This window comes from Carica papaya, chromosome 6 (genome assembly GCF_054855325.1).
Source record: "Carica papaya isolate Zhongbai chromosome 6, ASM5485532v1, whole genome shotgun sequence".
Taxonomy (NCBI): Eukaryota; Viridiplantae; Streptophyta; class Magnoliopsida; order Brassicales; family Caricaceae; genus Carica; species Carica papaya.
In genome coordinates, this window is record NC_142314.1 from 5,669,082 (window position 1) to 5,695,051 (window position 25,970).

The window sequence follows — 25,970 nt, forward strand, 5'->3', positions numbered from 1 at the left end:
TCTTAATCACATCTTTTGTTACTTCAGTTCCAAAAATTAGAAAACCATAACTGCTAAAAGACTTCAGGTTTTTATTTTATATAATGTAATTTACATGATCATTGCAAAAAAAAAAAAAACCTCTAACGAGTCTAAAAGAGATTCTACTTTAATATTTTATGTGCTTCAATATACCTTTGTATTTAAACCACATTTAATTATCGATAATGTGTTAATAATGTTCTTAGAATTGCTATCAAATTGGACATAAGCCTCATAATGTTCTTAGAATTGTCATATTTATACTCATAAATAGTTTTTCTTATAAACATTTTCATTTAACTTCAAATACATCTTTTATTTTGTTATCTTTTTCTAATATTGATAGAAGTTTTGCTTTTTTTAGTTAAGAAAATATAAATAAAAAAATTACATCTATAGATTTTATAAATATCACAGAGTCTCACATATTTTATAATTATTATATTATAAGAATTGTGTAGAATCAAAGAAATTATCTTGATTTATGAATCTTATTCAACTCATAACGTTATTATGAAAAAAGAAAAAATCATTCTATTTCAGTTCATTCATAAAAATAACTTTTATAAACTTCACTGATTCATAACCATAGTAAACATCTTGATTTGATGACTTTGAGGTGATTCACAAAAAGTTATTTATCCTAATTTTTGACAAAGTTGGCAAGAAGCTAAAAGAACAAAAAGAGAAAATGTGATAGAAAATTGGAAAGTATTTCAGAAAATTGCTACATACAAGATATGATGTTATTTCTTTCCAGTATCGGTATGCGACCAACTTGAAAAAGTAGTTGCTAGATTTTGGTGGTGTCAATGATATGATGAGCAGAAAATTTATTACGTACCATGTATGAACTTACAGAAATCAAAAAGTTATGCGCGTTTAGAATTTTATGATCGTCAGTATTCTAACTTAGCTATTTAACTAAATAATGTTGAATGAATAACTTTGACACTTCATCATCTTAACTTTTAAAAGTTTTAAAAATCAAATATTTTTGAACGGGAGATTTTCAAGCTATGAAGAAATGTCATAACTCTAGCTGTACTTGAAGATGCATACTAGTGGACATGAAATATTATTAAGGGACACTCAATGGTGGGTGGGAAATGGTAGGATCTATTGAGATTTGGGAAGACAATTGGGTCAAGACCTACTTCTCTATCTCCATTAAGAAAGGTTTCTAAGTTTATTGACTCAAACACTTTAAAAAATGTTCAACTCAAACATATTATATTGAAATAATGACCTGTTTACACAATTTTTGATCATAATGCAACTAAAATAATTGTCAAGATCCCTCTTAAGTTATGGATATTTTGAAGATAAGTTAGTATAATGCTACAAGAAGACAGTAACTTAAATGTCAAACATAGGTACTAGTTCTTATTGTAATCGAGATAGAAGTCTTCTTCAACACATTATAATTGGAGGAATGTAGTGAAACAAGAAGCTCGACAAAAAGTGATGAGGTATGTCATTGGATTCGACTTGTTAGAGGTGTTGTTAATTCTGTAATTTTCATGTCAACTTCCACTCTTTCTTAGGTAAATAAGTATAAGTTTCTAAAAGATTTCTACAATAAACTTCATTTATTCCAAAATACAGTCTTAAAACTTCTAAACCAAAGTTTTTTCTGATGTCAAAATGCCAAAATTGACAAAACAATCCGTGAGTAATGTTTTCATTAAGACAAATCAAAATCTTGGGAGCAAAAACTCCAACTGCAGAGGCCAGAATGTCTCTAGCCAATCATGGAAGCATAAATGACTACTGATGCTTGATGATCGCGATCCACCTTGAAGTGAGCATGAAAAAATCTTCTTACCTGCCATTATTGAAAGAGATTAAGCTAAAATAGGATAGGAAACAACTATAACTGAAAGCAAAATAAAATGAGAACGGATTTAAGAAGTTAAAGAATCAGGAAGAATAATCAAATTTTGTGTCTACCTGTATGAAAGAATGTGAAGTTAGAAAATCCTTCAGCTTTTTCTCTTCTGGCTCAAATAATACAATATGACTAGGTGAAGACCAATTTTTTGCAAGTTCTGAAACAAAACCAGCAGGGTCCTTCATGAAACGATCTGACTCATCTAAGATTCCTTTCTCTTCTCTGTCGAACAAAAAACCAGATGTACTTCGAATTTTGAACTAGCTTTCTAGATATATATATATATATATATAGAGAGAGAGAGAGAGAGAGAGAGACTAGAAGAAGATTTCGCTAACTGGACAAGTGCAGACCTTGGGGAGCAGTCCAGAAAATGCATAGGCAGGTTCTGATGAAGAGAGGAGTAGTAAGGTGTTGCATGGCAGGGCATAAGGAAAAAAATACTCTCTACTTTCTCATTAATTGCTTCTCTTGACAGATAGTTCATCACATCCTCTGTTCCCCTCTGTTTAATAAGTTTGACAGGTAAAATATATAAGAAAACAAACAACAGCTCATAGTCACTAGGAAAGAGATTTCCTGAAATGTCTCTTCTAAGTTCATGGATAACAAACAATTAAATTTCCTTTATGCTTAATTTGGAAGTTTGGAACAAATGAACATGGAATTAGAAATTCATTTGGAAATGAATTTCACAAAAGAATTATTTTAGAACTGAATCCCTAAATTTGGAACAAATCATAATATTCTATGGAATTCAATTGTTTGGAACAAAGTTATTCTCAAAATAACCATCATATGCTTTAATTAATTTCACAACTGTTGTAATTTTATTTCTTCATATTTGTCAAATCACAAAAAAATATTTTTTTGCAGCAAATACAGAAGAAATTTTTCCTTAAATTTTTTAACTATATAAGCTCATATGGGATTGGATTTTTGCAGCAAAAGCAGTATCAGAAGTTTGTTTTCTTATTTGCTGGAAAAAAAATATATTTATGTATATGTATAGCTTCTGATCTCTGGTATATATACATATATATATATCTAAATATATATATATATATATATCAAATTAGTTATTAGAGTGAAACTGCAGTAATTAGGCCTTTTAGTCAGTTATTTTGTTAAAAATCTGAAATTGTTTTCGAATTTCCACCAAAATTGATGGAATTTTGAGTTAGTCACCACAATCCTAGTAGAATTCATTTGTGGAATTCGTTTGTTCCGAACACAGACTTAATGAACAGTCTTTTTGAAAGAGGACAAGGGAAAAAGCAATAATAGGAAGCCAAACCTATAGAGAATCAGCACATCAAATACGGAAGCGAACATAAAAAAAAAGGTTGCTATTAAGTAAGAGGTGACTGGTGTACCTGATGGACCAAACTCATATATAGTGCCATCGGAATATTAGTAGCCAGCAAGAAGAACACTGAAAATCTAAGACTTAAAGGCCATTTGCGACTGCTTGAAGATCCATTTCGTCCAGGACGTGAAGAATTAGATTTTTCCATAGCAGCTAGTGAAAACCCCGAGAATATCAAAGCTACTGGAAGCACTGGAAGCACAAACCTGAAGCTAGAGTGTATTAAAGGATAAATATAATTTAAGTAGAAACAAAAACTGGAAGAGAGAATTTGTTACCCCTGATAGATCTACCTGAATTCTTTGTGGCCTAGTACACTGTAAAGTCCTAAAACCCATGTAATAAGGCCAAAAAGCTTCCAATTTTTAGATTTGATGATGCCAGCAATAGAGAATGGTGTGAAAGTAAAAAGCATGACCGGAAATCCCTGGGTGAAATACCAGTGCCATTTATGAGTTCCATAATAATCTCCTCCAGAGGAAAGAAAATTGAACTTCAGAAAATTAAGAGGTACTAAGATCCATGAGCCATACATCAGTCGATCCAACAAACATGTTAATCCAAGCACCAGAAACCTAATACCATGAACATCAGTAAATATAAGGTCAAAATATGAACTTCATTGACATGCATATAATAACAATAGACAGGCACAAACAGATCAAAAAAAGGCACTCACTTAAGAATAACTTGAAATGTGTATCCATTGCAATTCATTGAAAGTCCATTCACTGCCTCCAATGAGGATTACATACAGTTTCCAAGGGAAGATAGAAAAACATGAACAGTTCCAAATAGAATATTTTGAAGAAGAAAGCCTCATCAATCATCTCCAAACGAGTGCTTTTCTTCAACCAAAATAGACATCCGGACTTTCTTATCCTTGTTATTTATTTTTCTTGAGGGAGGGGGAGAGTGGGGGAGGAGGGATCGACCTCAAAGTTCAGACTTTAATAAAAGAAAAGCAGAAGGTCCGATGTAACGTTTCTACATTATTATCTTCATACAAGTAGTGTCAATGTAACATTGTGGGTCTATCTAGCTCTGGGTTATTAGATCATGAATAATACCAATATCTTCTTAGCTGGACCGATAGAAAACCAACACAAGTCGTTCTAGTCCTAATGGATTTTTTTATTAAAAAGAAAAAAAAAAAAAAAACCCTTACTTGTACCCACTTAAAAAGACAGCAATATTCCCCTAAAGTTGCATGTTAATACATAGAATCCACTCCATTTCATTTTTATTCTTTGATCCTAAATTTACTCAAATCTCAATACCATCTGAACCCGACTGATAATGACTTCTCCTGAAATAATACATAGTTCTGAATAATTTGCTGAAAATACTTGACACAGATATTTCACACACAAGCAAGAAATATGAGTGTGAATGTCTCTGTAAGTATTATGAAATATAAGATAGTATAAAGAATTCATGCGCTTCAAAGTACAAAAATTGGATAAAATGGATGAAAGAGGCAATAATACTTACCCAATAGGAATCACCTCTACTGCAATAAACCTCAGTCTTCCATGTGTTGAAAGCAACTCAAGAAAGCCAACATACAACCATATAATAGCACTTGTTGGCCTAATGGCACAAGCTAAAGCTGCTAAAGCTAAGGCCCACTTCCTTGAATCCTGGGGAACTTTTTTGGAGGAAACTTGCATACAAGGCCAGTACCATAGGCTCACCAGCGTAAGAACAGTCTCCAAACAATTTGATAATGTACGATTGATACAGAAAAAAATGAACCAGTTTGCCAATTGACAAAAGAGCTACGCAAGAGTCAAGTATACCATATCTACCAGTGCCCTATCCTTAATAATAGAAAGATAGCCTCCAATTACAAATAATGAAAGATGCAGATTAGAATATTGTAATTCTTTTAAGAAGAAAACATTTGTCAGTGTCACCTGTATAAATCTTCCGTACAAGAAGGAAGCTACATGCTGTTCAATTGTTATTAAATAAAATAAGGATACGGTCCATTTTGCAACAGTACTACCAAACAGAACATCAGAAAGTCGGAACAAATATAAATCACCAACAGCAGAAAATATGGATTGCAGCATCCGGGGAGAGTGCATCTGTCAATCATTAAAGACATGATACAGTTAAGTCTCCATATGGACAATAAAAGAAGCATTGCTGTTCCATCTAGCATCAGTTTGTTCCACACAAAGGAAAGAAACAAGCTAATATTTCCTTTTCCTTTTGGTGTGTGTGGCTAAAAAGAAAATTACATTCCACATTTTAGCTTGGTTGATGCTCTAACAACAAATTTACATTCAATAATTGTAAATTTATGCAAAACAAAAAAGAGCAACTTTGCTTTCTCCTTTGTCAAACTACTAATGAGAAGACCAACATTTGCTTTCCCTTCTGTCAAACCACTAATGATAAACTGCTATCTTAGCAAGTTGAACTCCGTTCAAAGGAAAATTCATTAATTAATGACTTTAAATTTCAATTTCATTTCCTCAAAAGAAACAGATTCAAACTGATAGACCACCTAACTTATATAGATCAAAGATAATCCAAATCCGCTAATTAATGACCATACTTGATACCGGAAACCACTCAAGAATAAACAATCACATCATAGCAGCAATATAGTTCCAATAAATTGTTTTCACATGAACAATTATCTTCAGAATAGAGGGAATAAGAATACATTTTGGTATTAAAGTAGCAGTTTGGCCAAACAATCTCCTGAATACAGTCCTTAAATGTAGAACAGCTACCAAAATAGTAAAAATTGTTTGTCAATGCATTTAGGAGTTAAAAACTAAGTTAAAAAAAATGTACCCATAATGCAGGAAACAACACTTTCAACAGATTTATCAAACATTATCCATCCAAGTTGCATGTGCAAATTCCTGTTACATATTAAGTAAACCTACCACAATAAATCACACTATTAATAATCCATTTCCTTTTGCATGTGGATCACGTGACAAAGTTCTCTAAGGAGAAAACTTCTAATGTTTTGAATAGTTCAACCAATCAAAATGTATTAGCTTTGGACAGATAGTTTATATATATATATACACACACACACAGACATACATTCAATGTAAGACCCTCACCCGACTCTTCTACAACCCCCGGAGTTCAAATCTACCATAGTATAGGCTTATGATTTACCATGAACCATGGAGTATCAAGACCCAAAAGAGCAAGAACTTTGTAAAGACTAGCAAACAGCAGTGGGTGCAAGAAGCTGCGGATGCCCTTTTTCCACTCCCATGTCAAATGCCCATACCTGTCAATCAATTCAATAAACCAATCAATCCTTAGTATTGTCCATTATTAGTTATCAATTCTGAAAATGATTTCAGCTACAAATGCTATATTTTTGGAACAAATTTAGAATTCATGTGATATTAATCTGCAAATATACACTTTTTTAACTAGGAAAAATGCAAATTCTGTTAGAAGATAATGGAAATTTAGTTTGAACTCCACGTGGAAGTGGAACAATACATTCAATATTTAGAATATGATGAAAGTTTTTTTGAGATAAAAGAGTAGAAAAATATATGATGAAAGTTGTAATGCATTTTTTTCAATTTCATATGGAACAATCTTTCTGTTCCAATTACATATAAGTTCAAATCTTATCATTTTAGGTAGTAGGACTTTCGTCATCTTGTAGTTGAGAAAAATGTGGATTTGCAGATAAGTTCCAGACAAATTTTGAAATTGTCACAAATGTAGCCCAATATCAAATTTGACTAAATAATTTCTTTAACAAGCCAACTGATGTAACAAACATGTCTGAAACACCACAAAGGAGAAGAAAACAGGCAAAAGATCGCCCCTGAATGCAACTTGCCCAATCAATAAACCAATCAATCCTTAGTATTGTCCCTCATTAGTTATACATTCTGAAAATGATTTCAGCTACCAATGCTATATTTTTGGAACAAATTTAGAATTCATGCGATATTCATCTGCAAATATACACTTATTCTAACCAGGAAAAATGCAAATTCTATTAGAAGATAATGGAAATATAGTTTATACAAAGCTCCATGTGGAAGTGGAACACATTCAGTATTTGGCATATGATGAAAGTTGGAATGCATTTTTTGAATTTCATATGGAACAATGGTTTTGTTCCAATTACATATAAGTTCAATTCTCATCAATTTAGAATTGTCACAAATGCAGCTCAAGATCAAATTTGACTAAATAATTTCTTTAAAAAGCAACTGGTACAACAAACATGCCTGAAACACCAGAAAGGAGAACAAAACAGGCAAAACATCACCCTTGAATGCAACTTGCCCAATCAAAAATGTTGCAGAAGTACATAGGATAATTACCTAACAGTGACAACAGAGGAACTTTGATCAATACCACACATCAAGGACAAATGATTAACAGATTGGATGAAACATACAAATACCATCTTTCTTTTAAAAGAAAACACCCATCTTTAGTATTTTAGGTAAATAAAATAATTTTGTTAAATCCAACATAACAGTACAACCAATGCTTTTTTAACATTCTGAAGCTTGAAAGCATCTCCTAAAGCTAAATAGTGAATTGCTGAGATCTAAGCTACTATATCTAGCACCTACTAAACCAAGAAAACTCCTAATAAAATTGCATAATTGCTTTCTTTAGCAACATGATTACTTGCAGAGATGACACCATGTTATGGAATAATTTGTAATGCAAAACCAAACTTATCAACGACATGTATTTGCTTAGGAAGGGATTTAGAGTATTTTGCTCCAAGCCATAATCTTTTTTAATGTTTTTATTATTTTTTTTTTTTGAAACAAAAAAATAAGTTGTATATTAACAAAGTACCAACAAAAACGGGGATACCACCCATGTACAAAAAATTTACAATAAAGTTAGTGACTCAACGACATTCCCAAAATTCTCATTACAAATAATGTCATGAGCTAATAAAATAGATCCAAATTCAGTCACTTATTTTTTAGCCTAGAAACACTGCTTTCCTCACCCCTAAAAGCTCTACTAACTTTTAGCCACTTAATGTTTTTATTATTTTACATAATACTTTAACATAATTTTCGTAATTTTTAAATCAAGTCAACCTCAACGACTCTAATTTCATTCAGCTTAGCTCCATTTGCAGCCAACAACTTAGTTCCTCCACTTCAGTCATTCAATTTCTCTAAAGTGCCAAAAAAACATGATAGTAATATAGAAAAAAAGAGAGCTTGAACACAACACTTACAGAAAACTTATTAAGAACTAAAATTAGAAATTTTATATCTCAACATATGATAGTAATAGAGGAAATGTTTGTCATAGTAAAACCAAGCACATTTTGTCCAACCTTCCTTAAATGAACCTCCAATGAGACTTTATCCAACCTATCTTTAAATGAATCTCCAAGGATAATCTGTCCAACCTATCCATAAATGAACCTCCAAATCAGAAAGAATTGTTTAAAAATTTACCAAAAATAGCATAATTGTGGCTCAAATTTGATTTGAAAATGGCTCAACAAGGGCTCACAAGGCTCCACAAAGAGCTCAGGCATCACAATGGCTCACTAGTGATGTGGGCTTAGTTCCAAATATGGCTCAGCTCAAGACTGGCTAAGCTCCACAGTGATTCACAAAAGTTTCACTCGTGTCTTCTGCATGTAAGGGCCACAAGCACCCTTTCAACATTAATCGCTGGTTGAGCTAACTTAATAGGAAAGAGGACATATATCGTGCTAATAGTATGCTCCAAACTAAAACATCTTAACTTAATAGGAAATATACACTCATACTAAATAATATGCCTGCAAGTAATAATTACTAAATAAACTAAGTACCTTACTAATTACATATAAACATATATAACATAAATATTTCTTACTATTGAAATATATTCACTTCATGGCCTTCATGTTTTGCATCAGATAGCTTAGACCTTGCAGTTCTGATCAACTTTGGGGCCACAAACTTTGATCTCTCCCAACAGTTATGGCCTCCTTCAAAGCTCTTAATTAATAAAGCTCACATTTTTCATGTGTTAAGTTGAAAGGAAGTACAATAAACAAATAAAAACTCCAGTTTTGAATTTATAACATAGGTAAGTAAGATTTTGAAAAATTAGCATGCAAGAATTGAAGATTACCCAAATACAATGTGATGTGCAACTTCAAGTGATTGCCAATGCTCATCTGGGTTGAAATAAGTCTGAATCAACAAGGCATTTACTATTCGTATTGCCAAACAAGCCACAAAGATTCTCTTCAAAGTAAATAGACATAGTTTTGAGGGCACAATTTCATCTTTGTTGGAGAGATCGGGACTCTTCTTTGTTGACAAAGGAGCAAATGCAACATGCTTTCTTTGTTTCATCTTTTATTCTCTTCAAAATTGGAGGAGCCACAAATAGAGCTGTGTCAAAAAGATAGGTCCCTCATTGATTAGTGTCCATTTTATGAGACTAAATTTTCCTTCTCAAAGATAGTTAATTGCATGCTTAATTACGGTATTGAGCGTGGAATTGACTATCTTTTGCCCAAAAAATGGAAAAGCTAAGGAAGTGCTGCCGAAATATAGTGGATATATATAACCATGCAACCCACCAACTAGAGTAAACTAGTTCTTATCCATTAAGTAAACATTAGCTTATACTTGTATTAAAACAAATATATAATGTATTTTCTTAAATTAAGTTTGTGCATATTTTGACTATTATAATGAAAATATTAGTTGTAAAATTTATTACTTTCGTGATATCTTAAGTAATATAATTATAAGCATAACTATATATACACAATTGATTAAGGGCAGCAGTAACTAATTTATATGTTTTACATAAAATATAAATATATAGTACACATAGAACTTATTTAATAAATGGTATTAATATCCCAAGAGCATCAAATAATTTTTATTTAATGATTAAACTCAAAGAGAGAGAGAGAGAGAGAGAGAGAGAGAGAGAATAAACAAAGAACTTTTTTTTTGAAATAAGATAGAAGAATTTTTTTTTTTTGAAATAATTATGAATTTCTCATAATTAGCAACCTCACATTACGTTAAACATTTCAGGTACTAGGAGTTACTATCAATCCAATCAAAAGGTGAATACAAAATACAATAGAATCGGAAGGAATGAGACAACTGACTATGTAAATTAAGGCTTAGTTTACATGCATTTGTAAGTTTCTTAACTACTAGGATGTATGTGAATGTGGTATTTATTATGAAAGAAAATCTAGTGAACATTGTTAAATTATTTGGAACTATGATTCAAGATTAGATGCATTAAAATAGAAAAAAAAGCGGAACTACTCGCCAAGAGCAATTTCACCATAGCCTCCTCTAGTGAAGAATTGGGTCTCAAAATCATGGACCAAAATTGCAATTCTTTTGAAAATTCAATCAAACAAGAAAATGAAGATAACTACCCCTTTGATACTGGTCTAACAATTTCACATGCCATCTTTCCAATCTTCACTATTTCTTTTTCTGCTAAATTTATCATGTTCACCCAACAACTGGCACTGATGAAAATGCAATTTAAACTAAATGGTACTCTTTATTGATCTCTTTAAAGTTTAGGAACCATCACCCAGAATATCCAAAGCAAAAGGGAAGAGTAGGAACTAGAGAAAATAGACCAGATATCACTTAATTCCAGCTATATAGTAGCTTTGCAATTCTTTAGGGGTTTTGTCAAACAGACAACAGATAGTATAAAGTATCATAGAAAAATCCAAAATTGAACAATGCCGCCATCTTACCTCTAAGACAGTGTTCAGGCTAAACCATGTGTTAAACGATCAAGGATATAAAGGTGGATGATTAGACACGGTTGCTCCAGGAGGAAAGAAAAAATTTGATAAATCGAGCATGCTGCAGACTCGCATACATGGACTAATTCTCGAACATTTAAGTAAACACTTGATAAGCATACACATACAAATTCACGATCATTAAGACATTGATTCTTTGCTAAATGCTGTTAAGAAAATAGTTACTACAGTTAAAATTAGTTAGAGGGAGATAGTAAGAGATTTTTAACTCAATATAATTCAGGCATAAATACCCAAATCAGGGGAAATGTACCTCATTCAAAAAGAATTAGCAGAAGCTCTCTTCTCCCCGTGCTTCTCTCTAACCTCCTGTGTCTTTTCTCTTTCTGCGTATCAATTCAACTACCCAATGTAGGGAATCACGTGGAATCAAACAAGAAAGACCATGGCACCAATTCTAGCAGCACCAGAAAGTTAAACAAAGGAAACTGTTAAGCCAAGAAATCTAAAAATCACACCGTTTGTAATGCACATAACTGATATTCTTTCCGTCATTTTAACAAACAGGTGGTAAGCTAACCAATTGGCAGCGAGATCCTTCCAAACAAAGGAAATCTACGCGCACCCTATCTGATCGAAAACGAAATAATGAAAAGAAGGAAGCTAGACTTGCAATACCCTTCTAGCCTTACCAAGGATATCATAAATTTTCTGACAAAAACAAGGCGACAAGTGGTATTATTCATCATGCAATCAAGTAATCATCATAAAATTACATAGAAAGAAATTATACCAGTAAAACCCGGATTCAGTAGTTCATCCTCGCTTTATTTTACGTAGTGGTGTATGCTTTGTGTTGTTGCTCTGTCTTCGCTTCTTTCGGAGCTTTCAGACCTCCCTCTCAGTTCTGGTCTAGGCTTTGTTAAGTATGGGGGTCAAGAATCAAATGGGCTCTTGACGGGCTTAATTAGATTCCATTGTTGAAACTAATCTTAATTCGGTCTGAAGTGTATCAGATCAAATAATGTTTAGTTTGGATTCATTAAAGAAATTTTTGTATTAAAAACTAAAAATAATTAAATATACAAATAATATATATTATGTAAATAAAAGATCAAAATATTAATATGTCAATAAATTTTGGTCTATAAGACCGAACTAAATCAAAAATTTTCTGCTCAATTTTGGGTCCAAAAAATTTCTTTAACAATTTTGAACGATCCATTATAAAGTCTAACAGATTTGGTGGAAACCAGAGAAAGAAGCCGAAGAAAGTAAATTATAAAACCAGCAAACTCTATTTTCATGTTTCCATATCTCGTACCTTTTCTTTAAGACCATATATATATATATATAAATATATATATATACATTACGTAGATTTTTTCATTTTGTGGAAGTTAATGTCTTCTCAAATTCAAAAGAAAAAAACATGTTTGGTTTTTTCTTTCTCTGACGAAACTTCCTTCTCCGACTAAAATAAATTAATACATCAATTAAAGAAAAAGAAAAATCAAAGTTCATTTAAGCCTTTCCCATTAATGAATTAACGTGTTCTTTTACAACTTTTTTAACAAGCTGGAACCTTTATAACTTATGAACACAAACTCGTTGTGAATTTAAAGCAGGTTTAGAAATTTTTTTTTTTTTTCTGTAATTTTTTAGACCATTTATAAATTTGTGGGTTATGGGTCTCGATCATTAACCTAATATAAATAAATAAATATACATATCAAGTCGGACTCTGACTTATTTCAATAAAATAAATCAATACTCAGTCTTATCTTGATATAAACTTTGTTTCTATCCAAATCTTTTTGCTCCAAATTTAATTTTTATTTAACAAAAATCAATACGAGTTGAGTTCAGACGAATTGAGTTGAGTGGGCTGAACAAGCCGATGAAATTGAGTGTATTTTCATAAAAATAAATATATATATATATATATAGCCCTTAAAAAGCCAAAAAAAAAAGTGAAAAAAAATACAAAACTTCTTCCAATTGAAAAACAATATATATATGTATATATAAATATATATATAAAAGATATGTGATTAGAATTGAAAAACAATATATATATAAATATATATATAAAAGATATGTGACTAGAATTTTTAGAATATAACTACTGCCTAAACATTCAAGATGTAATAGTATTAAAATTCTTCTCCTCCTCCTCCTTGTTTTCCCTTGGACAAGAAGTGTAACAGCCCCAGAAATTTAAAATGAAATATGTGTATTAAAAATGTCAAATGCGGAAGCGAAGTCAAAATTCGATTAACATCCCTTACACTAAAACCAAAAACGTGCTCAAAATATAAAAGATCAAATTAACTAAAAGAGAAACTCGAAAGTAAAAGCTATGAATATGACTATGGAGTCTTTAGGCGTCCCCTTCGTCGTCTTCCTGCGGAACGGGCTCGGGAACAATATCTTCCTGATCTGAAATGATTAAATAAGGAATGAACTACACCAGCCTAGTAAAGACATCACGATATCTCACCGTCACGGAGGTAAAAGTGGGTAGAAAACACAAAAAGACCAATGGAGCATAATTTACAACAAATCCTTTTATCAATAATAAAACCTTTACCATCCACTTACTTCGGTGAAATTCATAAAACAATATACGAAAACAATAACATTATCATCATCATGAAATCATATAAACTGTATAACATAATACTTATCACGCCTTTTGTAATTCAATCATTACACAACATATTTTTCCTCTTTTACCAGTCTACTAGTATCCATGGGGATCCATAGGGGTCCCGCTACCCGTGAACCCTTAACACTTGTAATCAGATTCCAGGGCCGTCCCCATACCCCGTCCGGTATGGGTGCCAAAACTATAAACCTCAATACCCTGTCCGGTATGAGGGTGAAACGGGCCGTCCCCATACCCCGTCCGGTATGGGCGCCAAAACACATAGGGTCTCCATACCCCGTCCGGTATGAGAGACCACAATCCCGGTAGGGTTCCCTACGGACCCGATCCGTCCACCATCTCCCAGGATATCTAGTCAAGCTGATCACATTATACAATTATCAATTTACATAACATTTCATTCCCCTTTTCTTCAGTCAGCATCATCAATTCACACGCAAACAAGCAAAACAGGAATTTATGCCAAACAAGACAACATACAGCATCGGTTTCTCAGTCATTCAACCCATAATCAATAAAACAGTAAAATATGCACATGAAACTATGAAATGAAAACATCAGACCTCATACTGCATTTAAAACTGTAAAATAGGCCAAATAACAGTTAACCGACAAACACACTAAACTCGGGCTCCATTAGCGACCTTAAGCAATTTCACACATTCGTTGATTCAAGAAATACCGTTTTATCATTATTGAACTTTAATACCGTGATAGGAAATAAGGTGAGGGGTCCTTACTCGTTTCGGGGTCTGAACACGGCTTCACAGTGTGCCTATAGGCTGTCCCTAATTTTTCCTGAATTTTTTCCGGGAAACTGAAACGCACTACTGATACCTGCACGTGTTCCAAAAAATCCCAAATTAGGCCCAGGGCCCCTTTCGACCAATATCGCAATTCCGGCACGGCGGCTCCGCCGTGCTCTGGCGACGGCGCCGCCGTTTGCGGCGGCGATTCGCCTCGGGTTGGCCGTTTCCGGCCGAATTCGGCCACACTTACATCGGTCCCTGTGATAAAACAACCCTAGGGCCCTCGGTGGGCCAAAAAATTGCGAAAAACTGAAGCTTACTGGCGGCGGTGCTCTCGGGTGCGGCGGCTCTCCGGTGAGGTTCGTGTTTTGGTGATTCGGCTCTGATCAATCTGTAGAGAAAAGAATGGTGATCACGGTGATATAAAAATTGCATCAAACGGAGGCCGCGAAGGGCCTCATCGGAGGCAAAAACCGAGGAGAGGCGCAGCGGCGCCGTTGGATTTCGGCCGTATTTTCCAGCCGTTTGGCCGGGATTTTGGCTCCGATTTGGCCACAGGGAATTCAGCGTGGAAAAACGAGTCGGGGTATGAAATTTACCTCGATCGGCGGTCGGAAATCTCCCCGGTACAGCGGCGGGTGGCGGCGGCCGGCTTCTCCGGCGTCTGGTTCGTCTTCTCCAGCGAGGGCAGGCGGCTAGGGTTTTTGTGGTCAGGTGTGGGGGTTCTATTTATACCCTTTTGCCTTTTGATCTCAGCCGTCCATTTTGATTTAATATGCGCCGTCCGTTTTTAATTTAATCTGGGCCGTCCGTTTTTGATTTAATCTGGGTCGTCCGTGCGCGTGCATCTAGGCTGTCCGTGCGATTGCATCTGGGCCGTCCGTGCGCACGCTTGATCTGGGTCGTCCGTGCGCGCGGGGACGCATCTGGACCGTCCGATCGCGCGTACGCGGATCGCCAACGTGGCCCGTCTCCGAATCGACGTGGTCTTACCACGCGGCAGGTCCTGGTTGGCCAAGACTGCTGACTGAGTCTGCTGACGTGGTGCTCTTTTTTTTTTTAATTAAACTTAATAAATATCCTTAATAAAAAAATTATAAAAATACTCAATTATTTGGGTGTTACAAGAAGTGCCAAGTCATGGCTGAAAGTTTTCAAATCTGATATTTTACAAAACTTTCGGCTGTTTATTTTTAGACTCTTAACTTATTTCAAAATCTGTCATTATCAACTATCACGATGATAAACATCTCATTATCAACTGTCAATGTATATAGGAGATTTTTCCATATAATAATGTAAACTAAAGAATCTTCAAAATCAACTTTTACAAATATATACATATATACACACACACACATATATATTGTCATTGTACAAATCAGATTAAATAATTATTAATTATGTTGTTTTGATACTAAATAAATTTATTTAGTCATTTAATATTTTTGAAATATACTACTAACAAATAAAATAGTACTAAATAAATAATTAAAATATATACTTTATAATTTTATATTATATCTAGCAGTACGTCAATAGATATGAAGGTTTTGTGGTGGTGACATACACTAAACATATAATTATTCTTTCCATTAAATATAATTTATTTATTATAATTTCTACTGTATAACACACATTATGATATATAAAAATTAAAAAAAAAAATTATCTTGACCCCTCCAAAAACACAATTTACGGGTCGGCCACAAGGTAATTTTTTGACTGAGAGGCCAATGGCAATGCATATAATATATAAATACATACCAAATCATCATTTCTGTATGTACATATATATATATATATGCATGTGTGTATATGCTTATATCAATCCACATGCATTATAAATATGCAAGATGATACGTATACGTGTTATATTATACATACAACTAATCTTTAGAAGCACTAATTAATAATCTCTACGTGCTTGAATGTATAAATGTATACATATCATATATTTCAAAGAAAAGTATATATATTATACATGAATTAAATTTCATCTCCAGAAGTAGATATTATTTTCCAAGATTTTTTCAATATATAATTGACCACTGCCCTCCTTATTTATTTAAGCTGTTGATGACAACCAGAACCAAATCTCTCACAAGAAGCTAACAATGGATTCATCTCTGACCTCCATTCCTGCACCAAAGAAGCTTCAGATCGCCGTGTTTCCATGGCTAGCTTTTGGTCACATGATCCCCTTTTTAGAAGTTGCCAAGCTCATAGCTCAAAAGGGTCACCATGTCTACTTCATTTCCACCCCAAGAAACATCGATCGTCTTCCAAAACTCCCTTCACATCTTCTCCCTTTCATAACCTTCGTCAAGCTCCCCTTTCCCGCCGACCAAAACCTACCGGAAAACGCAGAGGCAACCAGTGATATCCCACTTGACAAAATGCCTTATCTCAAGAAAGCCCACGACGAACTTCAACAACCTCTAAGTGACTTCCTCGAATCTAATTCTTCTCTAGATTGGATAATCTACGACTTTGCTCCCTTCTGGTTGCCTCCCATGGCGGCTAAACAGGGGATCCGACAAGTCTTCTTTAGCATCTTCAATGCATGGACGTGCTGTTCATTTAGCTCAACGACTGAAGCCATGATCAATGGGTACGACCCACGGAGTGAGCCTGAGCACTTCACTGTTCCTCCCAAATGGGTCACTTTTCTGACAAAGCTAGCCTTTCGTCTCCATGATGCCAAGAAGTGGATTTCTTTTGCTAATCAACAAAATGTTTCAGGAGTTTCAGATTTTTATCGCTGCGGCTTAGTGATCCAGGGATGTGATCTTTTGGCGATAAGAAGTTGCATGGAGCTTGAACCCGAGTGGTTGAACCTATATGGCGATCTTCACAGGAAACAGGTGGTTCCACTGGGATTGTTGCCACTGTCAGTTGAAGGTCAGGCTGAGAAGGATGACTCATGGGTTGAAATCAATATGTGGATGGATGAGCAGGGAAAAGAATCAGTTGTTTACGTAGCACTCGGAAGTGAGTTCACCCTAAGTCAACAAGAACTCACTGAGTTGGCTCTTGGGTTAGAGTTATCTGGGCTACCATTCTTTTGGGCATTAAGGATAAGGAAAGGACTCGATGCTACCGGGTCTGAGCAACCATCGTTGAAGCTACCAGAGGGGTTTGAAGATCGAGTCAAGGGTCGAGGGATTGTTTGGACGAGATGGGCACCTCAACTCAGGATATTAAATCACGAGTCAGTCGGAGGATTCTTGACTCACTGTGGATGGAGTTCAATCATTGAGGGGCTCCTGTTTGGATGTCCACTGGTGATGTTACCTTTCATGGTGGACCAAGGATTGAATGCGACAGTCATGGAGGAGAGAAACATAGGTGTAGTGGTTCCAAGAAAAGATGATGAAGATGGATTGTTCACGAGGGATGATGTTGCAGAATCTCTGAGGCTGGTTATGGCAGATGAGCAGAAAGAGGGAAAGAGTAGTTACAGGGAGGAGGCAAGGAAGATGGCCAAGTTATTTGGGGATAGAGAGCTACATCAAAAATACATGGATGATTTTATCAAACAACTTTTGGTTAATTAAGGCTAATTGTATGTTTAATATTTAATAATAATTCAATTAAAGATAGAAGAAAAAGAAAATTTAATACAAATCAGAAATAATAGTTTAAAATTTACCAAAAATAGCATAATTTTGGCTCAAATTTGATCTGAAAATGGCTTAACAGGGGCTCGCAGATAGCTCTGAAAACAGCTCAGAGCTCACAATGGCTCACTAATGATGCGGACTTAGCTCCAAAAATGACTCAGCTCTGGAGTGGCTTAGCTCCAAAGTGATTCACAAGAGTTCACTCGTGCCTCCTGGCATGTAAGGACCACAAGCACCATTTCAACAATAATTAGTGCTCAGGCTTAAGCCTATGGGTTCCTCTTAACAATGCAGGTTCTGGATCGGAGATTGATGATTGTTTATTTGACCTAGAAATTTTATTTTGGCAAGGCAACAATGTGCCAACTTCAAGCAGTGAAAGAGGCAGTTTCCAGCAAAGTTCGGAGCCAAGACTTAGTGAGTAGATAGGGCAATGTCACCCACCAAGGCACTAGGCAAAATATCAAGTGAAGGTTGATGCTTAACTTCTTGGATCTCAGTTACAGCTTTCAACTTTCTAGGTTTTGAGACTACAATTTAATGCATTATGCTATATAGTTTATCTATTCTATGGTTTTAAATGCATGTATTACTGTCTTACTTGATCACTGTATGATTTTGGAATTTAAGATATAATTGTATTACCGGGTGCAAGTTAAACATAATCACATAAACAATAAACATGCACCCGGTAATACAATCATATCTTAAATTCCAAAATCACACAGTGATCAAGTAAGACAGTAATACATGCATTTAAAATCATAGAATAAATAAATTAGATATTATAATGCATTTAAACTGTAAAATAAATCAAGCAGGAATCAACAGAGAATAATGTCCGGTTCGGACTCCATTAGCAATCTTAATTAATCGTGCATATCTATTTAACTTGTACAAAATTCAGTATTATCATTTATTCAAACTTCAATTCCATGATAGGAAATAGGGTTATGGGTCCTTACTTGATTTGACACTGAAAAGTTAAATGGTTACTGAGCCTATGGGCAGTCCCTAAGTTTCCTGAATTTTTCTTTGGGAACTGAAACGCACTTACGGTACCTACAAATGTCCTAAATAACCCAAAATCAATCACAGAGCCTACTCGACCAATTTTAAAAATCCGACACGGCGGCTCCGCCGTGCCCCGGCAATGGCGCTGCCGCTCGTGGCAACGATCCACATCGGATTGGCTGTTTTCGGCCGAATTCAGCCAAACTTGCATCGGTTCATGTGAGAAAACACACTTACAGCCCTCGGTGGGCCGAAAAAACGTAGAAAACCGAAACTCACCGACGTTGGGGCTCTCCGGTGCGGCGACTCCTCCGACTCATGTTGCAATTATGTGTTTTGCTCCGGTCAACCTGTAGAGGAGGAAACGGTGATCACAACGGTGGAAAAATCACATCGAACAGGAATCGGGAAGGGTCTCATCGGAGGCGAAAACCGAAACACCCCGCAGCTGCGCCACTGAGCTTCGGCGGCGTTTTCCAGCCAATTGGCCAGTTCTTTCACTCCGATTTGGCCATGGGTGGGTTTGAAATCAAATTCTGAGCAAATGGTAGAATTTTTACCTCGTTTGACGGTCGAAAATTGCTCCGGTGCAGCGGCAGTCGGCTCCCTGGCGGCTGGGCTGTCATCTCCGGCGAGGAGCTCTGGCAGCTAGGGTTAGGGTTTAGGTGCAGATAGGATTATTTATATCATCCACTTTTGATCTGAGCCGTCCATCACTTTTAATCTGAACCGTCCGATCGTGATTAAATAGGAAGTAAATCTGCACCGTTCATCGCGATTCAATCTGAGTCATCCGTGCGCGATTCAATCTGGGTCGTCCGTGTGCAATGCAATCTGGACCGTCGTGCGCGTTTTTGATCTGAGCCGTTCATGCACGCAGGAACAGATCTCAGTCGTTTGATCGCGTGCATGCAGATTGCCCACGTAGCTCCCCTCGTGTGGCCTCCCGCGTCAGCGATCTCTGCCACCTAGCGCGTCCTGGTTGGTCGAGACTGCTGACCGAACAGCTGACGTGGTGTAACTTTTTTAAATTATATTTTGACCCCCGTTTTCTGATTTTTTTTTCAAAAATACACTCAAAACCCAAATTTTCACCTATTTTTCCCAAAATTATTTTCAATTAAATTTTCAATTATTTTTTTTATCCTTTTTATTATTATTATTACTATTATTTTTATTTAATCAAATTAAATTAAATTAAATTAATACATATTTATATTTATGTAGAAATAAAAATAATTGGGTATTACACTTACGTGAATGTGGCATTTTTTATGAAAGAAATCTAATGAATATTGTTAAATTATTTGGAACTATAATTCAAGATTAAATGCATAAAAATAGAGAAAAATGGAACTGCTCGCCAAGAGCTCTTTCACCATAGGTTCCTTTAGTGAAGGATTGGATCTTAAAATCAGGCACCAAAATTGCAAATTGTTACGAATAATTCAATCAAACAAGAAAATGAAGATAGCTATCCCTTTGATACTGGTCTAACAACCATCACATTCCATCTATCCAATCTTCACTATTTCTTTTTCTGCTAAATTTATCATGTCAATCCCACGATTGGCATCACCGACGATTAAACTAAATGGTATTCTTTATTGATCAATTTAGAGTTCAGGAACCATCACCGAGAATATCCACAGTGAAAGGAAAGAGTAGGAATCAGAAAAAAATAGGCCAGATATCACTTAATTCCAGCTATATATTAGCTTTGCGATTCTTTAGGGGTTTTGTCAAACAGAAAACAAGCAGTATAAAGTATCATAGAAAAATCCAAAACTGAACAGTGCCGCCATCTTACCTCTAAGACAATAATCAGGCTAAACCATGTGTTAAAGGATCAAGCATGTAAAGGTGGATGATTAAACATGGTTACTCGAGAAAGAAAGAAAAAAGATTGATAAATCGAGCATGATGCAGCTTCAAAAACATGGACTAATTCTCCAGCATTTAAGAAAACATTTGATAAGCATACACATATAAATTCATGACCATTAAGACATCGATTCTTATCTAAATGCTGCTACCAAAATGGCTAATACGGTTAAAATTAGTTAGAGGGAGCCAGTAAGCGATTTTTAACTCAATCTAACAGGAAATAATTCACGTATAAATACCCAAGTCAGGGCAAATGTACCTCATTCAAAAAGAATCAGCAATATCTCTCTTCTCTCCGTGCTCCTCTCTTATCTCCTCTGCTTTTTCTCTTTCTGCAAATCAATTCAACTATCCAATGTAAGGAATCACATGGAATCAAACAAGAAAGACCATAGCACCAATTTGTAGCAGCACCAGAAAGAAAACAAAGGAGATTTTAAAGCTAAGAAATCCAAGAATCGCACCGTTTGTAATGCACATAGCTGATATTCTTTCAATCATTTTGACAAACAGGTGGTAGGCTACTCAATGGGCAACGAAGTCCCTCCAGTTAAAGCAAAATCTACATGCACCCTATCTGATCAAAAATGGAATAACGGAAAGAAGGAAGCTAGACTTGAAATACCCTTCTAGTTTTATCATCATAAAACTACATGAAATTACATAAAAAGAAATTATACCAGGAAAACCTGGAATCAGTAGTTCATCTTCCTCTCTGCTCTGGTCTATGATTTCTTTGCTTTTCTTGTAAGTATGGGAATCAAGAATCAAATGGGCTATTGATGGGAGAGCCGCGATGGGCTTAACTAGATTCCATTTTTTAAACTAAGCTTAATTTGGAGAGATGTCAGCATTATCCAGTCTTGAAGTACTTCGTAAAAAACACACAGATGTACTTGTAACAGTTATCTATATTCTGATGCAAGGAAATTAACATATAGCCATGTGGATACAGTAACGATATATACTACTGATGTGATAAATTTTTTTAATAATTTTGAATGATCCATTAATAAAAGCAAACAGATTTGTTTGAAACCAGAGAAAAAAGCCAAAGAAAAAATTATAAAACCAGCAAACTCAATTTTCACATGTCAATTTATGTTTTCATTTCTCGCAGTTTTTCTTTTAGACCACATAGATATATATACATATACATATACATATACATAAATATATACATATATATATGTATGCATATAGATGTTGTCATTTTGTGGAAGTTCATGTTATTCCAAATTCAAAAGGAAAAAGCATGTTTGGTTTTCCCTTTCTGTGATGGAACTTCCTTCTCCCACTAAAATAAATTAATACATCAAAAAGAAAATTCAAAGTTCAATTAAGCATTACCTAACATCTTTCCCCTTCGGACTTCCATTGTCCGATAATGAATTAACAATTGCACATGCACCTTCTTTTGTAACCCCCTTTTTACAAGATCCGATCTAACTTACTTCTCTTGTAATGTATGAACATGAGCTCGTTTTAAATCTAAATCAGATTGAGAAATTTTTTTTATATATAATTTTTTGAATTGTATATAAATTTGTGGGTTATCAGTTTTGATCATAAATTTTAAATAAGTATATACATCAGATTGAGTTCTGACTGATTTTAGTATAATAAATTAATATAATTTTTTTTTTTAATATGAATCTTTTTTACTCCAAATTTGATTTACGGGTTAAGTAGTTCAAGCGGGAGGGTGAAATTGAGTGTATTTGGATTTAAAAAATACCATCCTTAACAAGCAGAAAGACTGAAAAAACAAAAACTTCTTCCAACTAGAAAACAGCATATATATATATATATATATATATATATATACATGTATGAGATATGTAACTAGAATTTTCAGAGTATGTCCATTGACTAAACATTTCAAGATCCAGTATAAATTAGTAATCTTAATAAGATTCTTCTTCTTCTTTGTTTTCCATATAAAACTTGAACAAGTAGTTACAAAATACAATTCTTCTTCTCTTTGTTTTCCATGGAGAAGAAGTTAAAAGTCATGGCTGATATTTTTCAATTTGATATTTATAATTTTTTTTTTTTTTGTTTATTTTAAACTGAACTTGTTTTAAAATTGTTTATCATCAGCTATCAATATAAACAGGTATAAAATATATTGGAGATTTTTTCATATAATAATATACTTCAAGAATTTATTTAGTCAATTAATATTTTTAAAATATACTATTAACAAATAAAATAATACTAAAGAAATAGTTAAAATATATATATTATATCTAACAGTACGTCAATACATATAAAGATTTATAACATTAAATATATAATTATTTATTCTCATTAAATATTTTATATTTTACAATTCACTTATTATAATTTATAATGTAACACTAAGTCGTATGTAATAATTTTTTATCTTGACCCTTACAAGAACACAATTCACCCTCGGCCGCTAGGTGGGAGTAAGTCCAGCTCCTGGCTTTGGCAATGCATATAATATACGAGTACACATGAAATTATCGCATGTATATACATATATACGTGCATGTTGGTGTATGCTTATATCATTGCATCATACATATGCATGAAGTTACGTGTACGTGTTACATTATACATATATTTAGATCTTTAAAAACACTAATTAATAATCTGCGCACATGCTTGAACGTATAAATGTATACATAGTACATATTTCAAAGAAAAGTATACATATTCATATATAAATTGAAAATTTCAGCTCCAGAAGCAGGTATTATTTTCCAAGATTTTTTCAATATATAATTGCCCACTGCCCTCCTTATTTATTTACGCTGTTGATGACAACCAGAACCAAATCTCTCACAAGAAGCTAACAATGGATTCATCTCTGACCTCCATTCCTGCACCAAAGAAGCTTCAGATCGCCGTGTTTCCATGGCTAGCTTTTGGTCACATGATCCCCTTTTTAGAAGTTGCCAAGCTCATGGCTCAAAAGGGTCACCATGTCTACTTCATTTCCACCCCAAGAAACATCGATCGTCTTCCAAAACTCCCTTCACATCTTCTCCCTTTCATAACCTTCGTCAAGCTCCCCTTTCCCGCCGACCAAAACCTACCGGAAAACGCAGAGGCAACCAGTGATATCCCACTTGACAAAATGCCTTATCTCAAGAAAGCCCACGACGAACTTCAACAACCTCTAAGTGACTTCCTTGAATCTAATTCTTCTCTAGATTGGATAATCTACGACTTTGCTCCCTTCTGGTTGCCTCCCATGGCGGCTAAAAAGGGGATCCGACGAGTCTTCCTTAGCATCTTCAATGCATGGTCGCTCTGTTTATTTGGGTCAACAGCTGAAGACATGGTCAACGGGTACGACCCACGGAGTGAGCCTGAGCATTTCACTGTTACTCCCCAATGGGTCACTTTTCCGACGAAGCTAGCCTTTCCTCTTTACGACGCCAAGAGGTATATTTCTTCTGCTAATCAGCCAAACGTTTCAGGAGTTTCAGATTTGTATCGTTGCGGCTCAGTGATCCAGGGAAGTGATCTTTTGGCGATAAGAAGTTGCATGGAGCTTGAACCCGAGTGGTTGAACCTGTATGGCGATCTTCACAGGAAACAGGTGGTTCCACTGGGATTGTTGCCGCCTTCGGTTGAAGTTCAGGCTGAGAAAGATGAATCATGGATTGAAATCAATAAGTGGTTGGATGAGCAGGGAAAAGAATCAGTTGTTTACGTAGCACTCGGAAGTGAGTTGACTCTAAGTCAACAAGAACTCACTGAGTTGGCCCTTGGGTTAGAGTTATCCGGGCTGCCATTCTTCTGGGCATTAAGGATAAGGAAAGGACTCGACGCTGCAGGGTCTGAACAGCCATCGTTGAAGCTACCAGATGGGTTTGAAGATCGAGTCAAGGGTCGAGGGATTGTTTGGACGAGATGGGCACCTCAACTCAGGATACTAAATCACGAGTCGGTTGGAGGATTCTTGACTCACTGTGGATGGAGTTCAGTTATAGAGGGGCTCCTGTTTGGATGTCCATTGGTGATGTTACCTTTCATGTTGGATCAAGGATTGAACGCGAGAGTCATGGGGGAGAGAAACGTAGGCGTAGTAGTTCCAAGAAAAGATGATGAAGATGGATTGTTCACGAGGGATGATGTTGCGGATTCTATAAGACTGGTTATGGCAGATGAGCAGAGAGAGGGAAAGATTAGTTACAGGGAGGAGGCGAGGAAGATGGCCAAGTTATTTGGGGATAGAAAGCTGCATCAAAAATACATGGACGATTTTATGAAACAACTTTTGGTTAATTAATTAAGGGTAATTGTGTGCTTAATGATTAATAATCATTCATTTAAAGAAAATAAGAGAGAGAGAGAGGTTGAAGAAAATAAAGCACCATAAAAAGTTGGAACCTATTTAAGAACACACCATGTGTTAGCCAATGTAAGATTTACATAATGGGATTATGTATATTCTCGTTATTATTAATTAATAATTGTTAACTAATTAATATAGAATGTAACAACTTCTACCTTTTCCCATATTATCATGTATGCTGTAATATAGGCTGAAAACAGAGAACACAGGTTTTGGACCAGCTGGGATCCAAATTTCAAGCAGGGAGAAAGAAGTGTAGTATGCTCTTTTTTAAATATATATATATATATATATGACCGTATTATAAGTAAATAAAATATAACATACCAAATTTTATTCTTATTACAAATTTTGATAAAAATTGGAAAGATGAGTCAAGATTGAGAAACTCTCCCCACAATTTTACCAAAAGTTCTCTATTTTATTCCTCTAACGTAAAATACAATTAAATTATAGATGATCAACAATAAAATCTTTACTAGAGTTGGCCAATTAAAATATACATCCTATCAATATTAAAAAAGAATCCCAAATCTCTAAATTCTCTCTTAAATTTAGATCAATACTCTCTTTAAATTTTTTCTAAAGATCATTATGTACATATTCTTTTTAAACTTTTTTGAATGTCACTTTGATTAAAGATCATA

General features: G+C 34.7%; 2 protein-coding genes across 12 annotated transcripts; one reads left to right on the forward strand and one right to left on the reverse strand.

Moving 5' to 3' along the window:
* Positions 1 to 1,579: 1,579 nt before the first annotated feature.
* LOC110816086 (Alg9-like mannosyltransferase family) lies at positions 1,580 to 22,090 on the reverse strand. 11 transcript variants are annotated; one of them, XM_022044119.2, is made up of 15 exons: positions 21,668 to 22,090; positions 21,452 to 21,549; positions 21,247 to 21,319; positions 11,834 to 12,042; positions 11,354 to 11,497; positions 11,029 to 11,246; positions 9,408 to 9,673; positions 6,438 to 6,555; positions 5,273 to 5,377; positions 4,779 to 5,065; positions 3,578 to 3,859; positions 3,292 to 3,496; positions 2,269 to 2,420; positions 1,975 to 2,137; positions 1,580 to 1,849 (listed from the first exon to the last, which is right to left on the reverse strand). In XM_022044119.2, exons 7-15 carry the CDS (start codon positions 9,632 to 9,634, stop codon positions 1,766 to 1,768), a joined length of 1,623 nt encoding a protein of 540 aa, XP_021899811.2. In that variant the 5' UTR covers positions 9,635 to 9,673; positions 11,029 to 11,246; positions 11,354 to 11,497; positions 11,834 to 12,042; positions 21,247 to 21,319; positions 21,452 to 21,549; positions 21,668 to 22,090; the 3' UTR covers positions 1,580 to 1,765. The 11 variants fall into 11 exon arrangements, with proteins under 11 accessions (XP_021899811.2, XP_021899807.2, XP_021899808.2 ...); XM_022044115.2 differs by lacking the exon at positions 11,029 to 11,246 and having other exon boundaries at positions 21,668 to 22,089; XM_022044116.2 differs by lacking the exon at positions 11,029 to 11,246 and having other exon boundaries at positions 21,452 to 21,564; positions 21,668 to 22,089.
* On the forward strand, positions 16,484 to 25,463 carry LOC110816080 (uncharacterized). Its single transcript, XM_088222316.1, has 3 exons — positions 16,484 to 18,018; positions 18,381 to 18,503; positions 23,687 to 25,463. Exons 1-3 carry the CDS (start codon positions 16,578 to 16,580, stop codon positions 25,255 to 25,257), a joined length of 3,135 nt encoding a protein of 1,044 aa, XP_088078442.1. The 5' UTR covers positions 16,484 to 16,577; the 3' UTR covers positions 25,258 to 25,463.
* The last annotated feature ends 507 nt before the right edge of the window (positions 25,464 to 25,970 follow it).

What these genes read in the sequence shown, in the direction of transcription:
- LOC110816086 (XM_022044119.2), bottom strand. Translation starts at nt 9,634, where the DNA reads ATGAAACAAAGAAAGCATGTTGCATTTGCTCCTTTGTCAACAAAGAAG. An exon ending in GCACATCACATTGTATTTGG is followed by an intron (nt 6,556 to 9,407) that starts GTAATCTTCAAT and finishes ATTGATTGACAG; the next exon opens with GTATGGGCATTTGACATGGG. An exon ending in CTAGGCCACAAAGAATTCAG is followed by an intron (nt 3,497 to 3,577) that starts GTAGATCTATCA and finishes AATACACTCTAG; the next exon opens with CTTCAGGTTTGTGCTTCCAG.
- LOC110816080 (XM_088222316.1), top strand. Translation starts at nt 16,578, where the DNA reads ATGGATTCATCTCTGACCTCCATTCCTGCACCAAAGAAGCTTCAGATC. An exon ending in CAAACAACTTTTGGTTAATT is followed by an intron (nt 18,019 to 18,380) that starts AAGGCTAATTGT and finishes TTAACAATGCAG; the next exon opens with GTTCTGGATCGGAGATTGAT. An exon ending in AAGTTCGGAGCCAAGACTTA is followed by an intron (nt 18,504 to 23,686) that starts GTGAGTAGATAG and finishes CATATATAAATT; the next exon opens with GAAAATTTCAGCTCCAGAAG.